Source organism: Cydia amplana, chromosome Z (genome assembly GCF_948474715.1).
Source record: "Cydia amplana chromosome Z, ilCydAmpl1.1, whole genome shotgun sequence".
Classification (NCBI taxonomy): Eukaryota; Metazoa; Arthropoda; class Insecta; order Lepidoptera; family Tortricidae; genus Cydia; species Cydia amplana.
This window is the reverse complement of record NC_086096.1, coordinates 34,118,757-34,141,440: the sequence shown is the minus strand read 5'-3', so window position 1 is coordinate 34,141,440 and position 22,684 is coordinate 34,118,757. Positions and strand designations below refer to the sequence as shown.

Sequence of the window (22,684 nt, the reverse complement as noted above, 5' to 3'; positions counted from 1 at the left end):
CTATGGGACGATATCCCTTCGCGCCTACATTTTTCAAATTGCCGCCTTTTTCTACTGTCAAGATCTGGTTGACCAAGTTTATTAAATATAATATATTACGCGAAATTCTGCGTAGGGGGCGCCATCAATTATATACCTCAAAATCATCGCGTTTCACATTTATTTTAAATTGTATTCTTAATGACCTGCTACAGTAGCACGGTCGCATTTTTATCGTTTATCACCATGCCTGTCACGTTCTAACAAGTATGTACGTGCGAAAGTGACGGGCATAGTGATAGTCGATAAAAATGGAACAGTGCTGAGCCCCAGATACAAGTAATTTGGCCAATAGGCCCGTGACAATAGTGTGTTTTTCTACTCCAGCACTTAAATGTGTCAATTAAATGACTGACAGTGATATCTAAAGCAATGTCATTTGAATGCTTTGTCTATAGGCTCATAAGATGACTGCTAGCAGTCATCTTATGAGTATAATACAACTGCTTTATTTTTTTTAAAGATACAAGTTCCGATCATCTTGATTGAAAGAGGTATGTTTTCATTTACAATAATAACTCTTTTTTTTTTAAATAATAACTCTTTTTTTTTTAAATAATAACTCAATTTTTTTTAAATAATAACTCTTTTTTTTAATAATAACTTTTTTTTTAATAATAACTTTTTTTTTTTTTTTTGCTGCAGCTGTCATAGAAAAAGTAATGTATGCAACAGCTCATAATTGGTTCTTAAAATTCTCGGGTCTTTTTTTACAAAACTCGACTACGTCTCGTTTTGTAACTTCGACCCTTGAATTTTAAGAACCCTTATTATATCACTGTTGCATAAACTACTATTATGCACTTGAATTAAGTTTCTATGAAATAATAAATATTATATTATTATAGGCATAACAGTCATGAAAATTCCTGACTCAAGTTTCTTTGTAAAGTAATAAGTAGTATAGCAGCTGACGAATCATAATTATTCTCTGAACGGGCTTTCATTTGCCCAATTAAATAAGACTCGGTCTAACGAAGCCCCGTCTAATGAATGCAACGCGCCACGAATCTTGCCTCGTCTTCTTTCCAGTTTCTATGCGAATAAATAATGTGACACTCACATTCCGTAAGTACTGGAATTAAGGTTAGAAATTCTATAAGTGCGACATAAAATATAGTTTATTAAAGGACTGTCTCATTTCAAACATAGACAGAGACTGACAAATTGGTTTGACGAACTATAGTAGAAAATAACTTTAAAAAATCCGTACTAAATTGTTGCCATGTTAAAGCATTTTACGTCAAAAATGTGACAGTTACGTAGAAAGTGGCGCCCTCGTTTATTTTCTATTATTTTATTTCGCACATGCATAATAGATGGTCAAGCAAATCTTGTCAGCAGAAAAATTGAAAAATGTAGGCGCGCTAAAGCTGGTCAACCAAATCTTGTCAGTCAGTAAAAAAAGGCGCGAAATTCAAATTTTCTATGGGACGATATCCCTTCGCGCCTACATTTTTCAAATTTGCCGCCTTTTTCTACTGACAAGATCTACTTGACCATCTTTATATTTATATTATATACTCTGTCAAGCCATTTCCGTCAGTAGAAAAAAGCGGCAAATTTAAAAAAGTAGGCGCGAAGAGTAATCTTCCCATAGAAAATTTTAATATCGCGCCTTTTTCTACTGACAAAGTTGTTTGACCGGCTATAAAACGATAAGTAGGATTCCTATCTGAGGGCCAATAACGTCCAGCTGGACGGTGACGATTGATCAAAACTATCCTATCTCCTTCCCCGGACCACAAACTATATACGCTATATAGCGGTGCGCCTCTTTACTTAGCCGCTGGCGGGGCAGCGCTAACAGTATCATGATAGCGTTGTTGGATAGGTGGGACTCCCCTCTGCTGCAGCAGTGGACAAAACTCCACACTGTAGTAAATAAGTAGTTAAGTACTTAGGTTAAGATTACATTGTAATTATTCTACTAACACTATTTTATAAGTTAATTTTAAATGTAACTAACAACTATGGATTTATGTCCGAAATAAAATGATTTTATTTATTATTATTATTTATACATATCTCCATACCTACCAAATTTTAAGCGTGACTTGAAGAGATAACAGACCAAAGCTCTACGACCTTTTGTTACAGTACTATAGCCACTAATAGTTACTATGTTTTGAATCTCCAGAGAATTTCTTATTGGAACGAAGGTTGTAAAATGAGATGTCTGCGGTGACAATAGCTGAATGGGGGCTATTACTGACACGCTCCCAAACAATTCCTCGCCGGGTCAGCTTTGTTCTAGATATTTCCACTTGAGTTGTACTTTGCGTCTGCAACATACGATTTACTCAATTTGTTTTATCAGTTAAGACAAAATAATCGAGTTAAAAAACAGTGACACAGAATAAATAGGTAATAGTACTAAGTCATGGTCTAATAAAACATGGTCTTCTCTTCCCAGAGTGTCACTTGCCTACGTCACAATAACATTGCCACTTTATTTCAACATAACATGTTACATGGGTACATTATATCTATGGTTAATAAGTTAAAATATTTCTTTATAATTTTATATTTTTCATTTATTTGTATTTTATCTTAAATTTTACAATAACACGTCATTTTTAATTATTCGTTAGCAATATCTTCCGATTCACGAAAGAAATTTCAGACGTCCGGGTAATTCTGTTTACACTACTGGCAACACAGGATAGCGCTGTCACAGTTGACAATCCGCCATTTTGTCCCTGACCGTCATCCTTGTCGAACGCGTGTTAATTGTTATTTCCTTCTCGCTCAGTGTCAGCAGTCGCAGTGTTTTCCAAACTTTTCACGTCGTAAGCTTGGTAATTAATGTTTTGTTACGAAAATGGTTGGCTGTTCTATTCGGAACTGTAAGAGTAGGGGTGAAAAGGGCAGTATAGATTTGTTTTATTTTACTATGTTTCTACATGAATAACTTAAAATTAATGCCGTTAAAATAATTTTCACCGTTGGTTAAAATTCTCCCACATTTTAAAGTTTGAGAACCTGTAAACAGCATGATGACGTAGGCAAGTGACAGTTAGGTCATTCGCGAATCTCGGAAGAGAGTGCCAGGCGGAGTATATTATTATACCATGGTACTAAGTACAGAAGACTCACTTGACACTAGCAGACACTAACAAAACGCGTCTGTTACGATCAGCACAGATATGGCCGCTAGGTGGCGACAGCGCCACGCGCGGCTTATGGTTGGCTTTTGGGGAAAACCACAGGTAGCTAAAAGTACATCCGTACATCCGTACAAGCCTAACCTGGTTCGCTTGCCAGCCAAATCGCCCCGCGAAAAGTACCAAACATAAAATCCGGCCCGTGAAAAGAAAGCGAAGGCATGAATGGCTGTGGTGGCCCTCGTGGCTTCATGTCAAAAAGTTTGGAGACCTTGCTAGATATATTATATAAAAACCATCGGTTAAAGTAGGTATCCCTAAGTTCTTAACTTAACAGTGCACATATTATTGACACAAACAGCCTCTCATTATACACGCAAATACCATTACCACCTCCTTTCGAACGGAGTTTTAAAACAGATTGAACAAAATGTTACTTTATTCGCCGTTTAATAACTCTGACAGAATAGATAGGTAAGTAATACATAACATACCGAATTATCGCTAAAACTACTGAAAGTGAACTGTGAGAACCTCTTCCTACTGGAATTTTGAAGTCGGTTAAAAATTAGGGATGGTCTCCTAAAACCATTTTGACGTACCTACGAGTAATAGCAGGGGGTCTAGTAACTGCTCTCGGTGGCCCATTTAATAATCCGCCCTACCTATAAGTATTACTTACTTTGCTTGTCAGATTTTATCTACACGTTCCTGTTGAGCTTATTCGAGAGTTTATATTTTGTGACAAAATTAAATTAATTTGCCTGGTGGTGATTGGGGTTTGACTGTTTATTTAGGTACATTTTTACACCTACCGAGTTTTTAATTTAGATTCTAAAATATACATTACGTAAACTGAGTAATTTTTGAACGTTTTGAACAAAAATACCACCAATATTTGTCACTTCAACTTCCTGTCCGTATTTTTGTCTAAGTACCTATACCTACACCTACCGGGTTTCCATTTCAATTTCTAAGTTATTTATTTATAGAGCCTGTGCGGAAAGAGAAGAGTCGTGGAATGTATGGGGCCCAATACATTCCACAACTCTTCTCTTCCCGCACAGACTCTACCAATTCGATTTTAGTTATTAGATCTGTTTCCAATATGATACTGATCAAAGAGAATATAACCACTACTTGACCACTACGCATAGTATGGATCCTAATATATATGCCACTACGTTATATATTGGTTATATACCGATCGGTCAGTGTCATAACAAAAGTGACGTTTTTGGTTGAAGAAATAAATGTAACATGATACGTTCGAATTGGCCTGTAGGTACTTTGTCACTGCCAAGTTGGTGCAGACAACCTAGACAAAACCTAGACGGACTCCAGAGACTTCTCGAAAAAAGCAGCCGTTGAAACACTGTAAAAACTACACAAGTACCTACATCAGCAATCGCGATTGAAATGAAGTCCTCTTCGATTTGTTTTTCTTCATTTTTGGTGAGCGAGACGTACTTATTTCTTTGAAATCCGTGTTATTTGAATGTTTGTTCTTAAAGGTTTTTTAAAGGTAAAGATAAAAGTTTGAAGCAAAAGCACTTCGGAAATGTGTAAGATTAACTTACTTAAGAGACTGATGGGTGATTTCAACCCGTAACACAAAACTGTGTTGGGGCAGGCGCTAGAGCTAGCTCGTAGACTGGAGATTCTTGTATTAAAACTATTTTTGGAAAGTAAATCATTTCATATTTACTGGAAAAAATGACAATACTTGTATCTTTAAAATTTTACAAGTGTGAAAATTTCTTGTCAATTCTATTATTTTTGATAATATAACGTCTTCCCGGTGGGCAGCCGTGTATACCATATATTAGAATTGTGCGATCAAATCGAAATAAAATCATAATTCATAAATCATAACAAGGTGTCTAGGTTTTTAAAGTGAAAACTTCTTTAGCGGCGCTGGGCACTTTTTGAGGTGGGGAAAAAATGATAAACTCGAGACAGCGTAAGGCGATCACGTGACCGTAAGGCGGGCCGGCGACCGTAAGGCGACCACGTGACCGTGAGGCGATCCCGTGACCGTAAGGTTTAGATGGCCACTAGATGGCATTTAAATCAATAAAGAAAAACTCAATGACATTACATGAAAAAGGTTCTAATCTTGTACGGGCTGAAATACGAGGATCTCACAGTTACATTCTAACTTTATATCTAATTAATTAAAATTATAACTTTATATATAATGATAAGTAAAATAAAATGATGTTTTTATAGTATTATGTTTTCTTTTTATTTTTTCTTTTTGTGTAATACTTAATTTTTATTTGTCAGTAATTCTGCAACTTATTGTACCTACCTACGAGTGACTGTCAGTGTTAATGTTTCTAAGAGTAGGTAGTGTAGGTACACATACCACACATATACAAAAATGTAAACAGTGAATACCACTCTCTCTTTATGTTTTATATAAGCCCCAACATTTACTTTTGAACCATTTTATAAAATTGACACCTACATTTCTAAAACACCGTAAGCCAAGTTTTTGTTTGACACTGTTTAATTTTAAACCTGACTTGGAATACTCGTATGACATGACATGACCAAAAATCGGGTTCCTAGAATGTTCCTAGAATAATTAAAAGAGTAAATTTTGCAAAATTCTGATGGATTACTCTTTTTCATGTTTTATTTTTTTACTTTATCAGCACGATTTTCGCGGCATCTCTCTAGTCTCCCATGATTTTCCCTTTAGATTACCCTCAGATTGTCAGATTTATTGAGCTGTAATTTAGGGCTCAAGTGCGTTGATTTCGTTTCGCTCGGATTCAAAGAAAAAATTAAAGAAGTTTTAGTCGTCTAGACTCTCTTTGTTGTTGACAAGACAGAACGTGACTGCCACTGGCACTTAATTAAGTAGGTGCTTAATTTGTGTTAAGGAGGCATATTATTGACTATAAATAAATACGATACCATACCAATCTCAGCGGCTCTCGCTCACATGTATTGGTTGAAAAGGTAACAGAGGGATTTACAAACACAGCTATGTTTTTTTTTAAAGTCTGAATAGAGAAGAGTACCTTAATATTGAGCACGGTGGAACACGGGTGTCACGACCAGGTCTGTCACGACGTCATCGTCAGGTGAACGACATTTAGAAGTCGATTCGATCTTACAAACAAAAAGTCATAGAAAAACTTTTATTTTATAAATATTAATTTTACGATTCACAAATACCTAATTCAAAGAGCTGAGCTGAGAATAATTTCAAAGATAAATTACCAACTAAAAGATTTTCTAAATGAATGCCGGCTCTACCTAGTAGTGTCTAAGCAAAAAATAAAGTTCAAAGCACTAAAAAATACTGACGAAATTATTATTTTACATAATACCATAATTCATTTATACACTTTTCCTTCTCTGTAATGTTTACCTATTACGCATTCTGCTTCTCCGTTTCTAGCATCACATTATGCATTGTCCTCAGTTCGGATCATTGGGTAGATTGAATGCATCTTGACCGTTTTAATAGCATGAACAGAATCCTATCCAAAACTATCTAATGGCATAAAAAAATCCAATGGCACCACGTGACTTAGGAAACCTACTGTACCTACGCTCGAATATCGATAATATCAAATATCGATGTAGAATCGGCTTGAGCCGGTGTCATGTTGTTGGTAGATTAAGTCAGTCAGCTAAGTTAAGACTGCAGTGAAATATACATTTGGTGACATCACGTCAAGTTTTTAATAGAAATTAGACGTTTACGTGTTGCTCAATATAATTATTTTTACTGCTGATTTGACGTAACTAGCCACTAACATAATATTATATGCGATTGAATGTCATCAAGTGTTCAATAGGTAATCGCCTAAAGCGTAATATTTGATGAAATTGGTATTTACGCACAAAGTACTACAGCCATTCCTGACTTCTGAGCACGAACCAAACAGGCGAAGATTGTTTTGCTAGTTTTATTGACCGGCTCGAGGCGATTCTCCTTTGATAAATGTGGAGACTCCCTAGTCATACAATTCGTCGTTTGTTTCAGACGGATGCGGCCACCATTAGAGTCCACCTGGTCAGTATTATTGCCATAAGGAATATAATAAATTAGCTTGTCAACCGACCAGATAAAGGCCGCAGTAAATTCTACAAGAAAAATAAATCTGTGCCGTACTAGGACATTACGTAGTGGAATAATTTCCGTATTCGGTATTGATGTTACGGCAAATAGAACCTTGTGTCCACAGCATAAGGTTGATATTGGTGATAAAGTTTTGCAATATATGTTTGGTTCAAAATATAGGAGCATGTAGAGTTATCTATACTTATGTTCTCTTCAATCTTATTTTAAGGCAGTAGTGATGAATTTCTGATAAAAATAGGGACCAATGCCAATACTTTAAATCAGCGGTCGGCAATCTTTTAGCAGCCAAGTGCTACAAAGTTAGCTAACGAAGTTGACGCGGGCCGCACTTTGTTAATATTTATGACTTTATCAGACATTGTCGTTTGTCAATATTACATACAAAATAGCCAGGAAGGCTCGCGGGCCGCAAGTGAGAGGTTCGCGGGCCGCATGCGGCCGGTTGCCGACCGCTGCTTTAAATGATCAATCATTAGATAGAACGAACCTATTTGCGTCTAATATTTTAGTTTCATTGCCATTGGATCTCTCTGACTTGTACAATGGCGTCCGTGCAACGCTGAAAATAAGTAGATTGATTAAAAAATAGTCTTCTGACATACATAAATGATGACAAAGAGCCTAAATCTAATAATTGCGTAATCTTCTGATTATCGGTAGATAGAAATTAAAATGAAAATTATTGCATGGCTGTTTTGAAACTAATAGGTATCAACAGTCAAAAATATAGTTTTGTTGGTCTTATTGGATTTAAATTTCCAAAATGTACCCTGTAATAAGCTATTAAAAAGAAAAATCGATTGAGAACACAGTGATATTTAATACTCACGTGAATTTAAGTTACGTGGAACGTTAGACATAAACACGAGTGACATATAGGTATTATACGATATCATATGTATTATTTTAGAAAATTACGGATTTAAAAGCGATTTAAGCTTATGATGAATACGACAATAAAATTTAATTTATGTCGTCCACTTTAAGTTAGCTCTAAAAACTCTCATGCAAAAATATTGCATCAAATAATCCAGTTTCTCTAAAAAACTAATTATATTTCCACTAGCCGAGATTTCTAAAAATTTTGAAAAAACAAATACATAATATCGCGTGGCCTCTATGACGTCAAGCGATGCATTGTTGGGATATTCGGGAGACAGTGTGTGTTATGCAACAACGTATTTTATGTGAAGTGTAAAACAAACTTTAAATCCATGGAGTACGGTATCTTTTTACGTCAGGGATCAAGCACAATACTATGCCAATTAGAAGAGGCAGAGCTTGTTATGTGCTCTATAGCGTTAGGGAAAAACGCAAATAAAAACATTTGTTATCTATGTCACGATCGGGGTGAACAATCTGAAAGTAGGGCAATATTACTCTTCATTTATCAATTCGACGTTTCAAAATGTTGTGCTGTATTTCCTATAGCAAAATTTCAGTAAGTTATTTATTATTCACTAGTAAAATATTTAAAGTTCCTGAAATGTATGAAATGTATGTGTATTTGAATGTTGAATTAATAAATGACTTTAAAAATAAAAGTAATTAGGAATATAAAAGTAATGCATGTAACCTTTATTTTACAATTGTAGCCAGCGCCTACGTCTTCGTCCGCTTAAGAGTCGTAAAAATTTTCAACCCCATTTTCACCCCCCAAGGCATAGACCAAAAAAGTACTTTCTTACTGGAGATTTATAGTCTGGCAAACACAACTTGTCAGTCAGTAAGAACCAGGAACCAGGAAATTATTGGGATGAGCTTCTCTTGGGCGCTACTTAGTACTAGAGTACTAGTCTAAGACAAATCTCTCCGTCTATTTTTGAACAGTCCTGAGCCAAACTATAACTACAACATTTGAAGGAAATTATGTTCAATATTTTAAGGTCATATATTTTTATCGAATTAGGGTGCTTGTTGTCTGTTCGCCTTTGTACATTGTATATTGTTTGTTTAATTGTATCTTAATCTGTGTACAATAAAGTGTTTACATACATATATCGGAGAAGGATGGTCCTAATGGCGGTGGGCGCGTGGGGGTAGTACCTAGATGTATTACTTCACAGCCAAAATAGTAGGTATGCCACCAACGCATGAAATAAACATTCGGACTCGCCAACCATACTAGTGCCTACTATATTTCAGTACTAAATAATCAAAACGACCAATCACTATTCCAAAATGATTTGATTTAAAATAAAAAGATCACATGAAATCGTTCAAATCTTTATTTAAATCAAACTACACCGGCTCCAACCCTACACCTCTGACCCGAGAAGATTTAACCCGGCAACAAAATCGGCGGGACACATCTTTTCAAAACAACACATAGTTTCTTTATTTTACAAAAGTAAGCTTCTAATGGCACATAAGAATTCAAAATAACACTTGGAATAAAACACTTAGCAAAACGGTTAAAGAACGTGAGAATCTATAAGCTTTCAGAATAATCCTCAGGTATAAGCCTTCAGGAACGTAGCGAATTAGGCACGAGCTTGGCTAACGTCCGATCTCTAGCGCGGTCCGATCAAGAAGAAGGAAGCCAGTTCCAGCGGCGGAGCCAACCGCTCCCGCCTCGAATTCAAGTTGGTAAACCTGCCTGACCAGTCTACCAACATAACGACAAAAATGCCCACTCGTGCCTACGTTCACTCAAGATATACCTCTTGACGTTCCAAAGCCCATCTTAGTTCAATAATACGCCAATAGATGGTGGCGTTATTCACTACGCAACTTTATTATTTCGTTACAAGCAAATAATACGTAGCCAAACATTGCTAATCGACTTTATACAGGCGTTTAAAGCTATGAACTGTAACACTGCAATACGTCCTTCTGGTGTCTCGCTCCGACACATATATACATATGGATAACCAACTACAAGATAAGTCGAATTTCGTAAACACACCTAGCCCCCGTGTTTAGAGTTAAAATTACAAATTTGGTCTCAAGCGTCATATACAATTAGAAGAGGCAGAGCTTGTTATGTGCTTTATAGCGTTAGGGGAAAACGTATAGTAAGTCTTTTCGGTGGAATCCTCATAAATTAAGAGCTATCGCAGACGCAGGGTGGATGGAAATGTCTGGAATCCGCGAACTTATGCAATTGGCTTCTGTCCAGAAGGGCGTTTACACAGCCCAGACCCAAACAAATAAATATATAAAATAAAGGTATACAAATAGTAGGTGAGATGCCAGCATGATGAGCGGTACGTGCAATACTGTTACGTATTAATGAATCCCATAAAAAAAAAACAAGCAACAACGGTTGCACTCCGGGAGTGCCGATAGAAGTGAAAACTCACCTCACTATGTTACCGACGCCCGGTAACACGATACATACGTTTAGCGGAGGTATTCTATTTATTTATTATATATTATTATCATTCTCAAATAAGATCACACTTTTTCATTGACACAATGTTTATTTACATACTGCCATGACAACGTCAAATTATTTGAACATAGGTAAAGAGTCTTGAAAAGGAGTCCGCAACATAAATGTCAAATAACATTGAGTTTTCTTTATTGATTTAAATGCCATTTAAATTATGAGTGGCCACCTTACGGGGCTTACGGTCACGTGATCGCCTTACGCCCCTTACGGTCACGTGATCGCCTTACGATGTCTCGAGTTTCTCATTTTTTCCCCACCTCAAAAAGTGCCCAGTCCCGCTAAAGAAGTTTTCACTTCAAAAATATGCGAAATAAGAGGCAAATTCAATATGCGTCGTTGTTGACATCGCCGGTAAAAGAATTAAGATCTAAATGGGTGCCAAGTTCTAGTTCATTTGGGATGTAGGTAATTGACCCTTTACCAGGCTGACATTTCAAAAATGACAATTGAATGTCAGTCTCACTCATCCAAAACACAGAACACGCAGAATGTTTGAAGTGCCGTATGTGAGAACCCACGGTCTTAATATTAGTACGGCCACGCTCCGTGATTATCAAGCCATTTAGGGATTGGGTGTTCAATACTTGCGCTATGGAATGTCCAATTTAGCTGGAACCCTAAATGGCTCAACAATCACGGAGCGTGACTGTAGTAAGAACTTCAAATAAGTAAATTTTATGATAATAATACAAAAAAAACTAACTCAACCCTATTTTCTAATATGTACTTTTTCGCTACATACGGTTTTCCCGTGTTATCGGCTACGCTCGTAGCGCGTAGCTCGCGCTGGCACTATATGTGTTAAACTTGGCGTGACCGCTTGAGTAAAATGTCGAGTCGAATTTCTCCGCCCCGTGACTTGCTACTTGGATATTGATACAGCTACTTACTCGTACTTGTTGACAACCACTTCAACTGTTACTTTATCGATATTGACAAGTCAGTCAAACAAATAGAAGTACATAATTATTGTGTAGTGATCGCAAGTCTTCGTGAACTGTGGAACCGTCCATTATTGACTTATTGCCCTAAAGGGTAAGTTTGTCCTTGGACAAATAATGTAGGTAAGTAAATAATGGACAGTTCTATAAGTATTGCAGTGATAATGCGGATAGCAAGGAAAAAGTAAAACCTTAAAACGTGACTACGGTTTTGTTTCCGTATAAACACCTCTTGTCTTTCAAGGAAAAAATGGAGAGTTAATTCTGGGGTAAATTCGTGGTTTGTTTACATTTAGTAGCGGTTTACACAGCCGTGGATAGATGTTAAATGGCTGATATTTATCATCCAAGGCAAAGTGTGATGATACCACGGTACTTCATAAAAAATTGCGTAGTCTACTCTATGTTATGAACTCTGCTCCAAAAACTGTTACTGGAACTCTTAAACAGTTATTCTACAGTCTCGTTTAAGATTCCTACCCGCAATATTTTTTCCTCAACGCATAATAAAAGGCCTATTTGCATTACAAATGCTACCTCTGAGTTTCATATACATTAAGTCTGTGAAAATTAATTTTGGTGGGTCTATTGAAGGGGAAAATGATAAGGGAGGGAATAATAATGTCGCTCAAATTTTACGGAAGCTGTATTTATAAGACATTTATTTTCAAGTGACTTCCTTTTCAAATATCAATTTAGTAAAATGCCGACCGATATAATATTTCTATTCAGAAAATTATGACTAGAAATTTTACCTATTCTTCATATGGTGCAGATTTTTGGAAATTCAACCCTTAAGGATGTGAAAATTAATAAAGTGAAAATGCTTGTTAGGTGGTGAAGTCATTGGTAAACCGATGAACGATGACGTCTTACAAGCATTTTTCGAATTGAGCCGATGCCCCCCGTGACGTTAGCGGATCACACGGGAATATATTCTCTATGTACACAATTAAAATGTATTGTATGTGTACAATTGTCAGCATTTTAATTTTAATACTGTTCAGAGTAACTAACCGTACAACAATAATTTTAAACTACATATCCACCTATATGACACAATAATTTTGGCCCTTACTGGAATAATAGAAGATTTTTTTTCCGTTCACTGTTCGTAAAGTAGAGTCTGTTGGGAAAGAGATGAGCAGGGGTCGGACAAAAAGTGCGGATGACGTAAAAATGACGTAATCTTGCACACAGGATGATGTTTGAGTTTGTATTAAAACTTCCGTGTGACATGTAGTAACAAAGTAGTATTAATGAAGTAACAAAATAATCGTAAATAAATCCATGGAATTAATAATACAGGTGGTAGGGTGATGTAGTGAATAAAATAAATTTCACGAAACTTGCCACAATATTCGAGTAAAGATGACATTTTAGAGCGTTTTCTTATACATTAGTAAATATAAATTTTAGCTAAATATAATCGTGAAGATACAATAGCTAAACAATAACGACGTCAATTTATTGTTCATCTGATTGACAATGTGTCAGTCAAAAACGTACTTACTCATTTCAAGTGGCGATATCGTTTAATAAAGAGGTTGATAAATGATAAGTGATAATTGTTTATGAAAATCAAAAATACTATTTGAAATCATCCTATAAGTAGTTTGACGTCATCCGCACTTTTTGTCCGACCCCTGGAGATGAGTCGTGGAATGTATTGGGCCCCATACATTCCACGACTCTTCTCTTTCCGCACAGACTCTATTAATATTAATCGTATTAATCTTGTTAAATATAGGATAAATTTAATACCTTCAGCGGGCTCAGCACGGTTCCATTTTTTATCCACTATCACTAAGCCCGTCACTTTCGCACTTACATACTTGTTAGAACGTGACAGGCATGGTGATAAATGATAAAAATGCGACCGTGCTACTAGGGCAGGATTAGATATATCGGAGTAACGATTAGTAAATTAATAATCTGCCTACACAATAATTTACACTTAATTGCATCAATTTCTTGTCAGGTCCTCGGAATAATCGATTGATTAGAATTTAATTGCTGGTTCGAATTGGGGCTATTCCTCACTAACAAATAACAGCCGCAACAGCCATTACAAAACTCGTACAATTGTTTACCGTATTACACGCGCACCAAATTCCATTTCAAACTGGTTTACCGATTGTTCTTACGGCTGTTATAAATGCACGGTGCGGCAGTATTATTTACCTGTTATGACCCTGCACCGTTTTCATGGTCATCAGTCTTCATTTACTCATAGTTCCCTTCCAATTATTCGCAAATGGAAAATATTTTAGGCCCGTCAGACAATCAATACCTTGGAAGTGGCAAATCATTCGCGGTAAGTAGCGTAACTATTTACTATTTAGGCAGCAGTGGCGACTTTCCTTAAAAAATAGCGTATAGCGCATCATGCACGTAGGTTCAGCCAGCAGAGTTTTTGAAAAATCGTATCGCTTAATTTATATCATAACCATAATTAAATGCGGCTGCAAAAATATGAATCATGAGGCCACATAGCCGTCTCGCTCACGCTCCTTAATCCAAAATGAAATGAACTTAAGATTTCAAACTTACATATTGTAAATAAAACTTCGTTGCATTAAAAGTGAATTGTTGCATTACTGAGAGTTTTAATAATCACAGGTAAAGTAACATAAATTGCTTCGTATGTGTAATTTTTTTTTAAGTGGGGTGGGGTAACTTCGAAAACGGGGTAGTTTTGAAAATCAGTAATATTTACTAAACCACAGAAGCACTTACTTTGGCAACATTAACGCTACTGCAGCGCTTACCAATACATCTTGCTTAAGCCCTTGCTTGGTCTGTCCTTGGTCAGTTTTGGTCAAATTTTGTTGGAAACAACTGTCTACACGGTCCGGGACGGACCAAGGCCACGCAGTCTGAAGGCTTGTCGGCGACCGTGTAGCAAGGGCTTTACTGTTGCTAGAGCAGTTAATGCTTTTAGTTTATTAGATATTTGTTATCTTCCTATATCCTATATACCTATGTACATGAAGGCCTAGAATATAAAATATTTTTTTATATTTTTAATACCTACCTACTACGCAGTAATCGCAGTTTATTAAAAATCACGTATTCCAAGTAACTCTCGTATTTTTGTGGCTAATTTGCATATTTCCTTATCAACTAACCAAGTCGTGTCGGATATTTCGATCCATCAGGTACCCGTCAAAGCCAAGGATGAATAAACGAGGATGGGCGAGCTCGGGCAGAGAATTAATAGGTGTTATCAATCTGGGGCTCCCGGCGGCGGTTGTTCAAGGCACGCACTCGCCGTCTTAAGCTACTGGCAAAACGATTATCTACAGCGTGACCCTTGCCTACTATTATTCGCTAGGTGCACGACTGGTGCTGCCCTCATTTTGGCGGACTTTCTACGTTAAATCTTATGGAGTAAAATTAGTTCAAGCGGCTGCCGCTAGTACTAATGGCGGACATTCCATAAGATTACCTGTGTTTGTGACGATCAGCGCCACTTCCCCCTCCACCGACTTCGCACCTTGCCAATAATATCCTATGTAGGGTTACTTAATGGGAAAGTGCTCATAATTATTCATTTTTATTTAATTGGCTGGAAAGACGACATATTGATTTAAACTAACACGATTCTCACTCATACTTTTATAACTAACACGGGACTTAATCGCGTAAGACTTACGCTATGAAGTCCCGTGTTAGTTATAAAAGTATGGAAAGAAGACAACAAACGGTAATATATAAAAAAAATACTTACTTTGAACACATAAATTGCACACTTAATTGGTGTGGGAGTTAACACCTTTCAATTAAATCGCTTAACCTTTGTCCTTTAGCGCTCTTAATTATGACGTTGAAATCAATCAAGCGTGGTATTTTTAGATATTTTCTTCATCAATACCCATCGATTGTTATAATACTTATAATACTTTTGATCACACTTGCTCCTAAAGGGTGTAACTATACTCAGGCATTGTTGTAAGTAGCCAAGTATTTATATACCTACAACATATAACGACTCATTAAATATGTCTTTATTTTAGGTGTCTATTTATTACAGTTCTTGAGGTAGAAGTATAGCCTTGTGACAGACAAATCGACGGATAGCGGACAGAAAGACGGGCAGTAAGGTTTCGTTAGTTACACGTCGCGTACGGAATCCTAAAAATGAGCAATGTGATGCTGTTAGTAATATTTTCTACACTTTTCTCAGTCGAGGCTGTATAAGAAATTGGTTTATGCCTAAAATTATAAGATAACACGCACGTAGCGCCATGACAATAGAGGCGTTTTGAGTTATTTTTGAACACCTTGGCCGCTCCTATATATCTGCTGTTGGCGACGAGTGGCGACTATACATGTAGGTTGCTTTATCACGACTGTAAAGCATGACGTGACCGTGGAGGTCTACGATAAAGTAAAAAAGCGACCGATCACTTTTACGACATATTTCGGATAACGAAATATTTCTTTAGTAAAATTTTCATGGTTGTACTTTTCCCTTGCGTACCAAGGTCGGTAAAAGAAAATGAATCGTACAGTTCCGGAAGGGTACGCCGGCGTGAAATGTCCGTCGGATCAGAATGTCCCCGCTTGCTTCTGCCACATTTGAACCAAAATTGGTTAAGTTTCGCCGTTATTACGGTAGAATGGTATTTGCATTACTTTTTAAGGTTTGCAGTATGCCCGCCAATGCAAAACCTGCCTGATAACCTGCCTGCAAAGTCGTTTCTCTTAAATATAGATTTTCTGACCCATACAATTATAACTAAAGCAAATACAATAGGTATGTAGGTATAACTGAATAACAGAAATGACAAAGAATATCTAAAGTTTTCAACAAACTTTCACTACGTGGTTTGTATGTATAAAATCTTTGATAGGAAAAGATTCAATAGGACAGAAAAGTCGATTAAAGAGTAAGGTTGCATTAGTACGTAGATGCAAGCCGAATGCGCTGCCGTCATAACCACAATAATAATTACTTAATAAGTTAAAGATCTATGTCACACGCTACGCTACATGTGTCCTTTTTCTAGCCCTCTACATTTTTAAGCAGAAATAAATAATTTCAACCTTCACACGAGTCACACGACACGCTCTTATGACTCCACAAATAATATTGTGTCATAATATTTTTGAGTGCTTCGTTGTGGAAGCTATTGTTACTAGTGACTGAACACAGTGTGATGGCATGGCACTTATCCATGATAAATATATGAGTAAGCATTATCGGGCATGTTTAAAAAATTCTCAACAGTATCTTGCAAATTTTTAACAAAATACTGAAGTATTATCTTACAAGTTCTGAAATACGAGTAAGGACAGTAATGGACATGAAGTGGACAAAGTCATTCGGCTTCCCTCAAAAAACATTAGCCAGCGAGTGTTTCCCATGCGACCGCGAAACTTACGCCAAAATGTCAATTCGCATTTAAATTCACAAACTAGCATCTTACGTCACGCTCCTAGTTGGCAATTTCAGTTACTCCCCATCTCTCCTATGACCCACAAATGACCCAAATAGGTATCGAGCCGAAACAAGGCAACAAAGTTTGTCATACTTGAGTTGTTATGACTTTGCGACTTCACGACTTTTATAACAACCAGCTCCATGCTAACGTCGCTAATGCTAAATTCAGCAAAAAACAAAGGCTACATTCTTCACAACATATGGCAAAAGGCTGCAAACCCGAGGGGTTGTATTTACGTAACCACAAGAGACAAAACAAAAACCATGTAACTAATTTGGAAACACACTTTAAAATGCCTGAAATGATATAAATAATATCAATATATGTAAGTTCCATTCGCCTTCTGGGTTTACCCAAGTAAACTAGTCACCTATTGAAAGGGCCAGCCATGGAAGTGACACAGCTCTTGTAATAGCGCTATCATTGGTGGCAAATATCGCGTGCATCACGACACTGACATCTAAATTCCACAAGATCGTAACTCAACTACGCAAAGGTCTTCAATTTTCAACTTTATTTCGTTGCAACAACTTTACATTATATGTTTATCTTTGAGCGAGTGTTTGAGCGATTCACTGTTGAATCACGTGTACTCTTGAAAGTCATTCAGAAATTTCAATTACTTAGTTAAGAATGTTAGCTGCACCACCTGGGATATTATTGGAACCGGCGAGCGAGTTGAATGTTCAAGCAAACCAGTATAAGAAAGTTCTCCGATTATTTACAGTTACTATTAATCTCGGAGTCGTGCTATAGTGCTCAGTTCAAGAACTTGAAACGCTCCGGTTCTAACTAGAACCAAATGAAAATACTGTTCCTGCACATGTGAGAAGCAAGGACTGTCATTATCTTTCAAATCTAGAGACATCGCAAACAAAATTTCGCCATTTCCACTGGGTGCTTAAAAAGATAAATTGAATCGATTTCCAGTCGCACATACCTATAAGTATAGAAAATAAAACTTCACTTTAGTCCCAAGGGCAAGTATATCCACGTGACCGCAATAGGTAGGAGGCAAACGTAATATCCATTAAAGCTACTAACTTGGGTTGCTTGCTTTGATTAACTGAATTTTTTTATAAGTAACTCATTTATTTTATTAGTCGAGAGTGGAGGCCCTAAACGACGGCGTTGCATGAACAAACGATTTCCTTTGATAGGATTGGTCCTTAGGACCCAAGGGTGGATTTAAGAAGTAGAGCCACCGAGATTTTTGATGCAGGTGGGGGATGGGGGGGGTTTTTAAGCGTCTGCGACGTCTGAGGTTAATAATTCTTTAAGTTTAGGTTCTAAGTCAAGTTTAGTATCATTTTCAACTAAATCAAATATGTAGAAATAGATTTCATCCAAATCGGTGCAGCGTTTATTGATTTCCCATACAATCCTACAACTTACCTTTCATTTTTAAAGGGATTTTTTTTTGGAATAAAAACATTATCTTCAAGAAAAGAGCGTACTTCCATGTTAAATGCCGACAACGCACCTACAGCCACTTCATATGTTCGTTTGCCTCCTATATCATAAAACAAACTTTTATCAATACTGCGTCTTTGGGTTTAAAGATTTTTATTACTCATAAAGAACAAAAGTTCACTTACAATGAGCTTAAACTATAAAGAATTTCATGCATGGTTTACAATTACAGACATCCAGATATCGATGATAATAATTAATATACATTATCACTGATATATTTTTTCAGCTTGGTTTTAAACATTTTTAATGATTTACAATCTTTCACTTCACTGGGTAAGTTATTGTACATCTGTGCTCCCTCGTACATGACGTTCCTTTTGCCGTATCCTGTTCTGTGCTTAAAAAGTTTGATCTTGTCTGTATTTCTCAAGCAATGTCTAAAATTTCGTTTTGTTAATGTAATGTTTGTATGTATTTTATTCGCAATGATTTTTTTAATTAAGATACAAGTAGTATAAGTGTATAGTTGTTTTATATTGAACAGTTTGGTTATCTATTGCCATATCTATTGATATTTTTCAAGCAGAGGTTAAACAACAGCAAGTTCTGATACTATTATTAGCACCGATCATCTCTTACAGTAAATATTGAAAGCGTTAAAGATGTTATTATCATTTGGGTAATAATTTTATACGCACAATATTGTATCGTATTACAATTGCGTCGAAGGCTATGTACTATTTTGGTTTGGTCTGGGATACATACTTTTACCCTGGCCAACGAATTGTATTAGGGATACATATTAATATTTAAGAAAAACAACTTATTAACCGACTTGAAAAAGTAGGTTCTCGAAGGAAAAAACGCAATGTAGGTATATATGTTCCCCGATTTCTCAGACGACTAGCCTGAATCAATTTGAAAAACCATTTGACAAAATGGACAGTTTCTACAGGTAATTTATGTTTTTTTTTTTTATGTATATAGTGATTTTTTTTTAAGTAAGAAATTATTGTTAGTTTATTTATCACGATTCTCTGGTCGGCCCCAGGGGTCACGCAGCATTGGCTCGCTGTCGCGCGCAAACCCAACGAATCAGAGGGCCTACCGCGAACCACGTTCGACGTTATGCCTCCCTGTCATACTTACGTACGAACTTACAAGTGCGACAGAGAGGCAACTCGTTGAACGGGGTTCGCGGTAGGCCTTCAGAATACACAGGCAGTTTCAGTAAAGCTCATAAAACGCAGCCGCGGCGTATGTTGGAGATTTTATGATGGCCGTTAGCTCCAAAATGGCCTCATCCACCCTGATGATTTGTCATTTGTTAACTCCTTTAAACACTTTCAAATATTTGGATGCGAATTAAAAGCGCGAAATCATAGTAAAATACGCATAACAACTTTGTTCACTATACAATTTATCCGATTACAGTAGTCATACTCATTTGTGTGCTGTGTCGTGTGTTCCGCTTCAATAATTAAGTTACTCGTACTTTTGCAATTTCAATGTCGTCTTTTGCATCCTGAACTATTTTTTATTGACATTTATTCCATTAAGCTTTATCATTGTTCAACTGATAAATCCTAGTGGGCTCCAGTCATATATCTGCTTTTTCAGACTTACAGAAAAGAATAATGATTACCACCAGCGATAAAAACCTAAAAAACGAAAGCTCTATAATTTACGTTGCCCTCAACCTTGTAAAAACTTATCATGATCAAAAGGACCTTGAGTTCCAAGTGACTTATACGAACACCCATTTGTCAGCATTAGTTATCTAAAAAGGCCGATTTAGGTATGGCTGAATACAGTGAAAGCATGTTTTTATACATGCTTTCACTGTTTCACTGTATTCAGCCTAAAACAGCCGTTGAAAACTCGTCATTCAATTGTTTACTGTATTCTCGCGCAACTAATTCGAAATTATGGTTTTCGAATGGCTGTGTGCGTGATGGGGCAGTACCAAGGAGATATGTCCGAAACTTTGCATATCAGAAGAAGATTTGCTTTTCTTAATGTTTAAAGTTCAACAACAACTGTAAATTTTTCGGACAATGTCAAATTTTATCTTGTATTTGTATAATCGTTTGAAAAACTAAACTCCAGTCGTTCGTCGGAGCTGACACACATACTTTTTTAATTTTATACTTACATATATTATATGCTCGGAAAATTTGAAAAATAAAACTGAATAAACATGGATAATTTTATTTAGTTCTTTGTCTGCAAAGGAAATGAAAATCTTTTAAAACTGTACCTATAATAAGAAACCGTTTATATTGCTATTGATATTTAAAATCTACGCTCAACTCTAAGCTCAAAGCGTTCAACATTTATAGATTATTGCCTTTCTGAAGGAATTTCTCATTTCTTTGACGCGAACGTTAACGTAATTGCAATAACTAGAAATGCAATTTTAAAATTTCACGTGACAAATAAGTAGAAAATATGAAAAATGGCAGAGAGACATTAAAATTAAAGGCATTCAAGCGTTACACTATTTCTAGTCTGGCTTATACGATACGTACGACAGAGTGCTCACTGTATTTTATATTAAAAATGAAAAGGTGTTATCTCCGAATGAGCTGTTATAAATAGAATGGTAAAATAGGGGAGTCCCGATAGCTGCGTTCTCGAGGGCAGATGTGGAAACGTAAGTGGCGAGTTGACTATACTCGTATGTTTAAAGTGTGTGACACCTCTCCTCTCTAACCTCAGTCGCGGTGTTGCCCTTGAGCCATCTTTGATGTCGCTTTTTGTGGGGACAAGTCATCGTCTGCCGGAAATAAAATTTTATGCCATTTTATTAGGCAGGTGACCGGTTTTATATCTTATTTTTTCCGTTGTCCCATTTACTTGGGGTTGGGTATGACATAAAAAACTCTAAATAAAATAAATTATCTTCCTTTGAATTTGGAAGTCGGTGATCTAATGAAACAGCACAAACCGAGATGTCTTACAAGAATACAACTTCTTAATTTTTTATTAAACTTTACAGGAGTAAAATAATGGTATTTAATAACGAAGTTTGATTGCTCTAGAAAAACTACCACCGTCCACACTGTTAACTAACAATCCGTAAACCTTAGCCTTACACTAAGATAGTCCACCGAAGGTCAGTTGTTGCTTTGCTACACCGAGACTTAATCTGCTAAGTATTGTACAAGAAGCTTCGCTAACTTGTTTTCTTTTCAATTACTACGGCAACCCACTCGTTGTTTGTATCATTTAACTGGATCCAAAGCCATAACGTGTAGACTAATAATGCATTTGTTTATGTTCCAAAGATCGGTAATGTTTACGAGAGACACTTTCGCAACGCTTTTTTCCAAACGCGAAATGTTATTACGAGTACAAGCTTTTATTTTCACAGAGGCCGCCGGAAACGTTCTTATGGGTATATTTTATTTTATAAGCTTCATTTTATATACGTACTTTATTCTTTTATTTTTAATTTCCGAGTCCTTTTCCATCTACATACTTATTTGCCGGTCGTATGATTGCATGTACTTGTAGTCAATATACCGTACATTAGGTAACTGTGGGGATCAGGGCATGAGTCCCATGTATATTGGCGCATAATTTATAGTGAAATATCATATTCAAGTTAGCAATTTATGTAGTTCAGCTAGAAAGTGGTTGGCGGTGGAAGTGTCAATGACAAATTTATGTTTTCGATTTAGACCACAAGGTAGCTTATCCGCCAATGCGTACGGTCTCTATAGAGCTGGAGTATATATTATAGAACTATAAGTTACTAACATTATCATATACCTTTAAACAAGCAATTCTTGGTATATTTATTTTTTTATATGTAATTATATATATTTCGGGATCGAACGATTTCGAATGAAATTTGCTATAAAATCCTCCGTGCATTCCAGAGATTAGTGCACTCGTGCACATTTATATTAATCGTGGCTTTCAAGATTTGCACGAACGAGGAACGTGCTAGAATATAAGGGCTGAGATCATCTCGCGTACAATTGGAACATTCTAACATTATGAAAGTTTTGTAGTTTTTAATAGTTTTTTTTTGTAAAAATGTATGTTCGCGATAAACTCAAAAACTACTAAACAGATTTTCACTTATCAAGGTGTAAAATTTCGTTTTCAGTAACCCGTGCGAAGCCGAGGCAAGTTGCTCGTTCAATATCAATAAGTATCAATTTTATTGAATAAGCATTTTCATCACTGTAAGCTATTTCATATTCAAATTGGTC

General features: G+C 36.3%; 1 protein-coding gene across 3 annotated transcripts in view; it reads left to right on the top strand.

Moving 5' to 3' along the window:
* The window catches only part of LOC134661211 (GTPase-activating Rap/Ran-GAP domain-like protein 3), a 150,137-nt gene that overhangs the window by 38,495 nt on the left and 88,958 nt on the right, over nucleotides 1–22,684 (top strand). For 2 of the 3 annotated variants that reach the window (XM_063517180.1, XM_063517179.1), the window contains exon 2: nucleotides 7,156–7,185. The exons of the other annotated variant lie outside the window; for it this stretch is intronic. In XM_063517180.1, coding sequence (XP_063373250.1) covers nucleotides 7,156–7,185 — 30 coding nt within the window. The remainder of the gene's footprint in view (nucleotides 1–7,155; nucleotides 7,186–22,684) is intronic. 3 annotated transcript variants of the gene reach the window in all.